This window comes from Carex rostrata, chromosome 3 (genome assembly GCF_964058835.1).
Source record: "Carex rostrata chromosome 3, lpCarRost1.2, whole genome shotgun sequence".
NCBI classification, from domain to species: Eukaryota; Viridiplantae; Streptophyta; class Magnoliopsida; order Poales; family Cyperaceae; genus Carex; species Carex rostrata.
This window is the reverse complement of record NC_135920.1, coordinates 14,474,427-14,484,897: the sequence shown is the minus strand read 5'-3', so window position 1 is coordinate 14,484,897 and position 10,471 is coordinate 14,474,427. Positions and strand designations below refer to the sequence as shown.

General features: G+C 36.0%; 2 protein-coding genes across 6 annotated transcripts; one reads left to right on the top strand and one right to left on the bottom strand.

Moving 5' to 3' along the window:
• The first annotated feature begins 1,287 nt into the window (after window positions 1-1,287).
• On the top strand, window positions 1,288-3,605 carry MED31 (SOH1 family protein). Of its 2 annotated transcripts, XM_078299744.1 has the most exons (6): window positions 1,291-1,449; window positions 1,526-1,623; window positions 2,068-2,164; window positions 2,265-2,343; window positions 2,704-2,978; window positions 3,308-3,605. In XM_078299744.1, the coding sequence occupies exons 1-6, from the start codon at window positions 1,391-1,393 to the stop codon at window positions 3,318-3,320; spliced, it is 621 nt and encodes a 206-aa protein (XP_078155870.1). In that variant the 5' UTR covers window positions 1,291-1,390; the 3' UTR covers window positions 3,321-3,605. The 2 variants fall into 2 exon arrangements, with proteins under 2 accessions (XP_078155871.1, XP_078155870.1); XM_078299745.1 differs by lacking the exon at window positions 2,265-2,343 and having other exon boundaries at window positions 1,288-1,449; window positions 2,068-2,192.
• A 1,515-nt stretch (window positions 3,606-5,120) lies between these two features.
• On the bottom strand, window positions 5,121-9,444 carry LOC144551699 (RNA-binding KH domain-containing protein PEPPER-like). Of its 4 annotated transcripts, XM_078299770.1 has the most exons (7): window positions 9,314-9,444; window positions 8,699-9,224; window positions 8,071-8,329; window positions 7,297-7,445; window positions 6,752-7,069; window positions 6,298-6,492; window positions 5,121-5,458 (listed from the first exon to the last, which is right to left on the bottom strand). In XM_078299770.1, the coding sequence occupies exons 2-7, from the start codon at window positions 9,149-9,151 to the stop codon at window positions 5,276-5,278; spliced, it is 1,557 nt and encodes a 518-aa protein (XP_078155896.1). In that variant the 5' UTR covers window positions 9,152-9,224; window positions 9,314-9,444; the 3' UTR covers window positions 5,121-5,275. The 4 variants fall into 4 exon arrangements, with proteins under 4 accessions (XP_078155896.1, XP_078155898.1, XP_078155895.1 ...); XM_078299772.1 differs by lacking the exon at window positions 9,314-9,444 and having other exon boundaries at window positions 6,752-7,058; window positions 7,289-7,445; window positions 8,699-9,285; XM_078299769.1 differs by lacking the exon at window positions 9,314-9,444 and having other exon boundaries at window positions 8,699-9,285.
• Window positions 9,445-10,471: the final 1,027 nt, after the last annotated feature.

Below are 10,471 nucleotides of genomic sequence, written 5' to 3'. Positions count from 1 at the left end.
GTGTGTGTGTGTGTGTGTGTGTCGCAGCAAAGTGTTCGTCTCAGTTTTGAGGGTTGTTGCTATCAGTTGGCCTTTTTATATAATCCTTGACTGTATTATTTCGAGTTGTAGGTCGTCTGCTTTTCTAATGCATATTTGGTCAGTGAACCCTTACAGGCTTACAGCAGTTGCTAATCGATTTGTTTAGGCCTTAATTAACTCTGCATTTTTGTTCTCTTTTTTCTTTTCATTTCGGGTTCCCCCGTGGGAAAAGACAAAATAAAATTATTGTATGGTTGTAGTTTATACCCAGATCGACGAACTATTCTCACTAAGAGGGTTTGGGCTAAATCTTTTTCAACAACAAAGAATATGTGAAATTATTACAATGGTTTTTTTTATTAATTATCATGGTTTGTGATCTAAAGGCGTATTCAATTTCATTTCAAGATAATTAGTCTTAGTTAACGAAATTAACTGTTTGAAACTGGAGCATTAACGGTAGGTTACTGCTTAGAATTTGCAACTGGAGCATTTACTCTATATGTCACATGGTAATGGTGAGATTGACATTCTCCGATATTTTTTTTAAGGATTGCATTAACAAATGATCCTCCGAAAGTTAGTATGAAGATGCATTTGTACATACAGTTTTATTTTCGTAAAAATAGCTGTCCAATACTTCAATTTCTAATTTCAAGCTAAGGGAAAAAGAAAATAATTTCAAGTTGTACAGAAGAATTGATTCGGATCTGCTGATTCTCTCACATTCTTGCCCTGTCCAATAAGAAGATAAAACCTCTGAACAGAGAATAAATTGATCAATTTTATTTTAATGTCATTTTTTGTTCCTCGTCATGCCTTAATTTTAAAAACTTTAAGAAATTAAATGTTTAAATAAAACCTAAGATATAATTTATATTATTTTTTATTTACTTATAAAAAATTATGACATTTTAATTTATTTAGTATTAAGAGTTTGAAAAAAATACACTTATATGAATAATTTATAAATGTTGATTATTTAACTTGTTGATTCATATATAATTTAATCCGAAAAATATTAACTTTTTAAGTGTACGTAGAGAAAATAATACATATTAAATCTAATTATTTTATTTTAACATATAAATTTAATTTTTTTATTATTAAACAATTTAAAAATAATAAGAAATTTAAAAAGTGGATGCCTAATATAAACAAGTAAAAATGAAAGACTATTTAGTATTTTGATGTTCTTAGGAACAAGTTGCTGTTTTTATCAAAGTTTGAACGTGATTTCGCGTCGAATGAGACCGATTGAACGAAGCATTTGGTTCCGATCGGGATCGGAGCGTTCACCTGTTCGTGCTCACCAATTGATCTCTTTCTCTTTACTAGCGTCGGTCTTGCTGCTGCTCTTCAGTTCCCCATGGATCCGGCGGCTCAAGAGGGAACCAACGATCGCTCCTCCACCGAACCCCAATCTACGTAAGCCTCTCTCTATTCTTCCCAAATTTTCCTTCTCCAATCGACTTAGGTTATTTTCCTTTTTGGCTGAATGCAGACAGAAGAACGCGTACAGAGACCCAGACGATGGAAAGCAGAGATTTCTGCTGGAGCTGGAGTTCATTCAATGCTTGGCTAACCCTACCTACATACACTGTACTCTCTTTCGTTTTCTCTTGTTTCAATTCTTGGTCCTGAGCAGTAACCAATTATCTTTATGTTTTATCTGAAAATCGCATCCAATAGCTTTCTATTAACTTCAGGGATCATAAGTAACTGGTGCCCCTGATGCTTTAATTGTGTAGCAGTGTAGGTAAATTTTGTACTTAAAAAAAAGGAGCAATTCAGTTTACAACAAAACATCTAAACCTTGTTGTTTTGATTATAGTTCTGTTCAAGGATAACTTTCACAAGTTTAAGAATCACCTATTTTGCTAGAAAGCATGTGAATTTGTGAACTAATGGACCTTGTCAAATTAGAAACTGGTACACGAAGAAAGGAAAAATCATAGCAGCTATATCTGAGATAATTAACTTATGATTTACTTGCTCATAAATAAATAAAAAATAGTATTTAACATATATCCTCTTAATAAACAGATCTTGCCCAAAATCGTTACTTTGAAGACGAGGCATTTATAGGATATTTGAAGTATCTCAAATACTGGCAAAAGCCAGAGTATGTTAAGTTCATCATGTCAGTTCCCTTTCTCTGTCTTTTTAAGGTGTGTATATGCTTATGATTTGCTTATTTGTTTCTTCTTTGCTAAGTTGCATTGATGAGTTCTATATCTCAGGTATCCTCATTGCCTTTACTTCCTCGAGCTTCTCCAAAACCCTAACTTCCGTAATGCAATGGCACATCCTGGAAACAAAGTAGCTTCTCTGTCTTTTTTTCAGGAAAATTATATGTTTGTACTCCTATAATTCTAGGGACAATTGTAGGAATGCTACTGTAATACCCCAAACAGTATCATATCTATACCTGCAGAATGAGAAATGTCTTGTAGGTATACTACAATAAGATGTGGAGTTTTAAAAAAAAAACCACCTATGCCCAATGTCGAGCATCTTGATAGGAAAATGGAAGAAGGGGTATGTAATATTTCGACGTGTTTTATTGGGTAGATTAGGAGTTCTTGTTTGCAGGTGTGTATGGACACTGTAGGCTCACAAACTGGTAACTAATACTTTTCTCTGAGTGATTGTCACCTGTTTCCTGACTTCATTTGACAGGAGTTAGCTCATAGACAACAGTACTTCTTTTGGAAGAACTACAGAAACAATAGATTGAAGCACATCCTACCTAGACCTCCTCCTGAGCCAGCCCCTCCATCCTCTCAAGCTACATCAGTTCCGGTTTCTGCACCTGTGTCAACCTCTGCACCTTTGCCACCAGCGGGTACAATTAATGCTTCTAGTACAAACTCTCCTATGCAACACTTTGGAAGTGGTTCAAATCTACCAAAGGCTGATGCGAGAAGTACTATGGGAGATCGTAGAAAGAGAAAGTATGTAGATTTCACATATCTCACAGTAAATTATTCAATTCTAGCTTTCCGTTAAACTTATTGTTATTGGATTTTGACTGAAAAATAGTTAAGATCTGTTCAGAAAAAGCAAGAAAAGACTTCTTAATTAACGAACTAATTCCTATATATAATTCAGACATATATATTGGGTCAAAAATGGGGTAATAATATGTTGGTAAAAAATGTAAGATGGCAAAATGAAGGATACTGCAGTTATTTTGACATTACTTTGCATTGAAGAACACTTATCATTTGTATTATGGATTGATGTGAGGCCACCTCTATCATCGTTTTTCTTGGCTGTGCAGGAAGGATAATTAAGGCAGCTGCCATGTTATGTCAAGTTAATGGCAAGTTCATCCTTCCTTGCCTAGAACCTTAAAATGAAAGGCCCTTGACTTTCCCTCTCGGGGTAGGATGTATCTTTATATGGTTTGTGATGGATGCAAAATCATTTTGTGATATGGAGCTTACTTTCTCATGATAAGTGACTCTTGTTGAGTGGTTCCAATGTATTATCATGACCAGGCCCTTTCTTGTGTACTAGATCACACTACTGGTAACATGATTTTTAGAGTTTAGTGGATAATTTAAATTATTATCTTATTGTACTTCTATTTGCTATGTTCTGGTCATGATTTGTTTCGGTGAAAAGGGTAAAATGACGTTCCAGCATTTTGTACTCGAACCTGTGCCAGTAAAGGTTGGTAAAGGTCCGGTAGCATTGTTTTATAATACTGTAATAGATCATGCTCGATCTGACTCATCAAGAATCAAAATGTAGGACCCCAATCCAATATGTGCCAGTTACTAATTAATCTAATCTGTTTAAAATAGATCAAATTTTGTACTCGTCACAAAACGGAGGATATCATGGTTAGTGAGGTTTTGTGTGGCGTGAAATCGGAGGTGGTTCGAGTTGCTTTTTATTGAAACAGGTTGATCTTGTACATTATACATTTTTTTTTACTTTTTAATGAAAGTAATTTGGGTACTTTAGAAATTTAAAATGAGTTTTAATAGAAAAGGTAATAAAATGATTAAATTTGTGAGTTTTTGAAATTTAGAAGTGTAAATATGGTAAGTACGTAATTTCAAACCTTTTGAGTATAAATGAAATTTCTCATTTTTCAAAATATTAATTTCTATTCTTATGCATCCAAACATACATAATATAAATCTCAATTCAATTTTAATAAAAAGGTAAATGATTTTTATATTAGCACAATTCGATACACATATAATAATTAAATGATGTAGAACAAAAATACATCTATATTTAATTTTCTAATATGAATAACATTTACAAAGATAGGAAAATAAATAAATCATAAAAAATAAGTGCGAGGTAGAACTATGCTTTAAATAATTGAAAGAACACTTTGGTGCCGCATGACAAGGAGTCGATAACTAGATCAGGATTGAGGCAAAAATATTGGCAGAGCTATTTACGAGTTTATTACAAGTTTTTGTATTCAAATTATTATCAAACTACTAGCAATAAAATTAAACTGAATGCTATACGAAAAATACTTATAACACTTGAAATACTTGTTTTTTTTTTTTTTGCTCCTCTCCTGACTTTGCCCCTCTGAAGGAATGTACTAATATACACTATCAGCTGAATTGTGATTAAAAACGCCCTTAAAATGTACAAGTTGTATTAAATTATAATTTTCATGTTTCTTTTACTTGGAACCAAAATAGACATTTGTTTTCAAGAAACAAATTTAGCATAACATGTGCACAGCCTTCCGCTTTTGTGCACTCCGTAAGAAAAATATTATTCTTCAAGTGATTATTTTGAGAAGCAATATCTATGTAATTAATTTATGGACCAGATCATCTCAAAAGTATATCCTACTCTGCTAGAAAAGAATATTTTGTTTGAAGGGAATCTTACTATCAATCTAGGATTACTTTTCGGCTTATCAGTATTTACTCCTACGAAGTCTACAATTTTTTCTAAGCAAATGTACCAATGGCCATCCCATTTGAAGACGGTACCGATTAAAGGATTTCTTATGCAAGGCATGGTACCTGGCAGGGTTCTTTACCTTTTTTTTCTTCTTTTTTGCAAATCAAACAAAGAGTATAGGAAAAAAAAAAGTCCTCCATACATAACAGTAATATACGGCTAGGTAAATTGAAATGTTGCAGAAATATGTATTCTGTATCAGTACATGCTAAGACAAATAAAAAGGCTTAGTTGACAATTTGCTGATAAAGAACTAGGCCAGCAGATGCCAACAAATTACATGTCAAATTATGATGGCTCAGTACCTATAACTACCATAACCACCTCCCGACCTAGGAGAACCTTGGGCCCCGTAATATGGACTGTGGGACGGAGGATAAGAAGAGCTGCTATACTGAGAATAGCTTGATCTATAACCAGTATCTAGACCACTTCCATAAGAGCCTCTTGCCGGCGGTTCTTTATGTCCCGCAAGGAACTCCTGCATAATCCAAAAAATTTTAAGTGTAATTATCATTCTATCAGTTCCTCCGATCAATGTTTTTGCAAAAAGTGAGTTGAGGTAGGCACGAAATCCTATATAGGAAGTGGTAGTTTTAGCAGTTTTAATGCCTGCTCTCAAGTTTAGTTTAGAGGTGAATGGAGGGAGGAGGAAGAGAAAGGGGAGAAAGGCTTAGATTAACCTTGATCCAGAGTTGAATTACACAAGGTGAATGGAGATGAGTGGTAGAAAATGGGGTGAATTGCTCTATATTTTCCAACTTTTATTCACCCCCAATTTGGGATGTAATCAATATAACCTCCTCCCCATTTCCTTTCCTTCCCTTTCCTTTCCCTTCAAACTCCCCATAAAAAACATCAAGCTGGTCAGTAGTAGTACAATAGCAACCCAAAATCCAGCTTGTTTGAATGGTTCAGGTAGTCAGTACAGTTATAAGAGTATCATGTATCATGTCCTCCCAATTTCAGCCTAATCACCCTAAATTTATCCCAAGTTTTACTTGGACTGCAATTACTGCTTCAATTTACAATTGTGCCTTGACTTCACACAAATTTACATATTTTAGTACCATTCTTAAATAAAAGACCAAGAAAAAGCTATATAAAAGAAAGAAAGAAAGAAAAATTGGTAAATCACAGTATAGACTATAAATTTGAGTATTAGCTTCACAACTCCTGATTAACTGAGTCTAAAATTGTACCATTTGAGACTTTATTGGGAAAATTTTGGTTGAATTGCATATATGATGGTCACAATGACAAACCACTCCGGTACATAAAGGCCATAGAATGCAAAAAAATTGGCCTTGTTCTTTATACCTGAACGAGCTGTTGTGCTGCTTGAACTTGAGGAGACGTCCCTTTGATTTCAACTGTTATTTCTTCAGATGTTCCTCGGCTCTCTTGCACTGTCACCATAGCCCCACTTGTAGCACGTATGTAAGATATGTTGCCTCCACCTATTCCTATAATATCCTCGGCATATGACAAAGGAATTTGCATCGTCTGTGTTATCTGTACAACGTTTACAATATATTGTTTCAACCAACATCAAACAAAAGCCCAAGTTTCAAAAACAAACATACTCATTACTTCGTATATCAGCTCATGCTATGACATTTAGGCCAGAAAAAACCAATGAGTTCATATAAAGGAAATCATAATGCAACTTAAACAGTAACCACATGCTTATTAGAAACATCCAATAGGCAGATGAATCTTGACCAGGAAAGGACAAACAGCACATTTAAAGAAATATTAATGCAGGATTTACCTGAGTAACTAGTGGCCCCCCTGCAACTGCACGTCCCGGACCAGATGAATAACTCGATAAAGCCGGGTCACGCCCGTACAGAGAAAGGCCGGTTCGCGAAGGAACCTCAGCACTGACAGGCGGCTCTCGGTCTAGAAAGAGTGGTTCACGCTTCATCGGAATAGGTGGATAATCAGCACCACTGACTGCTGATTGCTGAGGTGGCATTGGCCGAACCATTGGTTGGGGCGGTGGGGCCACGTCAATGGCCCATTTTTCAATCTGTGGTTGTTGATGTTGATGTGCTGATGGTGGTGGTGGTGGTGCTGTTGTGTTTCCCTAAATGATGAAATGAGTTCAAATTAGGTGTTTAAAATGTGATCACACCGAAAAATGCGCAACATTTTTGTTCAGGTTAGTCTACACTTTTGCTCCAAAGCGTAAATCTCATGTTTTATATACTAAAAATAGACAGTTAGATGCTTATCTAAAATTCATTGTGCTTTCTGTTCTTGGTAGTCTGCACTTTTGCTCCAAAGTATAAATTTTCAATTTGAGAGACTTACAGTCTTCTCGAACAGAGGAATAATGCTCTGGTCCACTAAAAACTTGCGGAGATGGCCCACGACACCTAGAAGAGCCTTTTGGACATTTGGAGTTTCTCCTTGTATCTCCACTATTCTTTCGTCTTCAGATGCATAATAAGGACGCTCTTCTGGCATAGGAAGCCATTAAAATATCAGCTTATCATATTAACTTGAAGAGATAAGAGAAGGATTAAAAACATATCGGCTGCTAAAGAACTTTTAGCTTCATATCTATTCAATAAAATTGAATACGACTGAGTCTGTATGCAAGTTTAACGAACAAATACAAGTAATGACAAATTTACAATAGTTTCCCGTATCAAACATGCAGGAACAATATCTAACTATTTACTATGCTCTCTTCAATTGAAAGATGCCTACTTTGAGACCATGAGTTGATACTCAAGTATAAATTAAGCAATAACCCAAGCAAAAACACAGTAAGCCAGAGAAATAAGGACAATGATTCGACAGAAGTGGTAGAAAATTGAATGGAAAAATCTAATAGGTCTTAAATACCATTATATACAAATTGTAGAGCCAATCAGTCAAAATCTGGAATATTACACTGTACATGCTGGACAGAAGCGATATTGAAATCGTCATGTACTAGTAATCCAGCATGGAACATTCTTCTGTGGTTTAATCAGCCATATACCAGCTATCAGCCATTGATTGAGCAAGCAAGTTGCCCCATTTAAGCATGGAACAACAGAACAAAGACAAACTGTAAAACACTTGTAAAGCACATACCAGGGGTAATAACACGTATTGTAGCACCACTTGCCTCCTGGATTGACTTGATACAGGATCCTTGCTTTCCAATCAAATTCACGGCTTGGGCCGAGACAATCAAGAGTCGAATAGCGCATAAAGCTGGCACCTGGGCTCCACTTGCCATGTTATCTGTACCTGGCTCTGGAATTCCATTAATCCGCTTGAATATTCTCAATACTGCCTCCATTGCTGCTGAGATCTCAGCCTCGGGCTCTTCTTTCCCAGATACCAAAACCTACATTGTGCATCAAATATGAGAGGCAAATATACTAATTTGTTAGTTATCAATGCAGATTCATTGTACATTGTTGATGTACTACCAGCAAATTATATACAAATGTCACAAAGTAACCTTATATTAGCTGTTTGATTCTTGTCCGAAAAAGGGTTTCGACAATTCCATATTGGAAACTACCTAATTTTCTATTACCTTTCACCTGCTGCAATAGCCCATACCAGATTGCAACTTGTTAATCTTCTCAATTTTTGTTAGTTAATTTTTTCACTGCCATTGAGTCAACAATAGCTTTTGCTGGAGATCAGGTCTTGGAGAAAACAAAAAACATTCTAGAAATAATAAGTATCAGTAAGAAGTAGTACTTACTACTCTTTCAGTAGTGCCAATGGGACCTTCAAGGATTCGAACCCGAGCCTTTGTCTCTTCACAGAGCTTCTTGATTAACTCTCCCTTTCGACCTATTATACTTCCAACCTTCAAAACGGGAACAATTAATCTAAATACGCTGTATCCCGGCCATCCAGGCCACTTAATGACCGATGCTTCACTTTGCACCACTGTCTCCAGTGTTTTTTCCAACAAATCAGCTGAAGGAGCGGCGGTAGCTTCAGGATCCTCCATTTGCTCCTCTTCCTCCACCTCCTCATCTTCGACTTCTTCCTCCACCTCCTCTTCAACCTCCTCTTCTACCTCTTCTTCTTCCTCTTCCTCTTCCTCTTCCTCTTCCTCTTCCTCTTCTTCCTCCTCTTCCTCTTCTTCCTCCTCTTCCTCTATCTTTGGTTCGACCTGATCTTTCATCATCTTTCTTAATCTCGCCATGGATTTGAGAGAAGGTTTTGAGAAGAGAAGGGCAGAGAGAGAGACGCAAGGGTTTTGCGCGAAAGAGGGCAGGCTGTGAAAGGAGATTCAACAAAGAAATTAATTCGTAAAATTATTTGCTCGACAAATACAATTATACGACAGTACTCAGTATCTTAGTACCAAATTCGGTCGTGCCCGGTTGTAACCGTTCGATCAGCACTACGATTCGTGCGTAATCCGATGACCGTCGAATCCGGGTCAGCTGGGGAAGATGGCAATGCTGAGCCCTTGAGCGGAAGGGTTTGCTACTTTGCTCTCTGGAATCTTGGAGAGAGAGAGAGAGAGAGTTCGTCTTTTTGGGCTTAATAAAGAGCACATCTTACTGTACTGTTTGGGTTTCTCTTTCCTCTCTTTTTCTTTGCTGAGGATTCTTTCTTTCATCTGCGGCCCAAATTGAACTATACTCTGGCCCAATATGATCCATTTTTCCAGGCACCAAAGCCTTATATTTGCGCAAACTATTTTAGTCACCGGACTTCTGGAATGCTAACTGTCAGAGCGAGAAAAGGTAATCAATCCGAATCCGAACTAGTATCATTTCTTACAGGATCGGAGAGGAGACGACAAAAGCTCATGCGACCAAGATCGAGGTCACATGACTGGTGATTAAATCCACCAAAAAAATAAATTAAATTAAAAGGCAAGGAATCGTCTCATGTTCAGTCAAGTGAGAGATTGCTCCAATTAGCGCTGTTTGATCTAAAGTGCAAATAATATCTTTGATGCCATTGGCACAGAGGTTCTATCAAGTGTCAACACGCACAGTTTGTTTGGTTCCCTATTGGATGCACGTGATGATATGATTGCCTCCTCTCCATTTCTACCAATAGCGATTATAACATTTATGAAATCTTATTTGGCAAGAAAAAAACCATCTATGAAATTTCCAGATAAGATTTTAAATAATTTATTGCCTTCTCTCCATTTCGTATCAATAATTCAATAGCGATGATAGGCATTAATGAAATTTTCAAATATTATTTTAAAGAATTTATTTTTTAGTTGTGCCTATATAGAAGTTGATTTTGATTAATTCTTTCATGTGAATTTATTTTTTCATATATGTTAGGTATTGCAATTACGGTTAAAAATTAGTGGTCTAATAGTACTCAAATTTTATACATAAAGATATGTTTACAAATAATATTAGAGCATTTTCATCCCACTTACTGAAATGTTGCATATGTTGATGTCACAATCACGATTTTAGTTGCAGGAACATGAAGCAATCTTGCTACAAGTGATATGTTACCATTTACATTTGCTTCTATAAGTGCC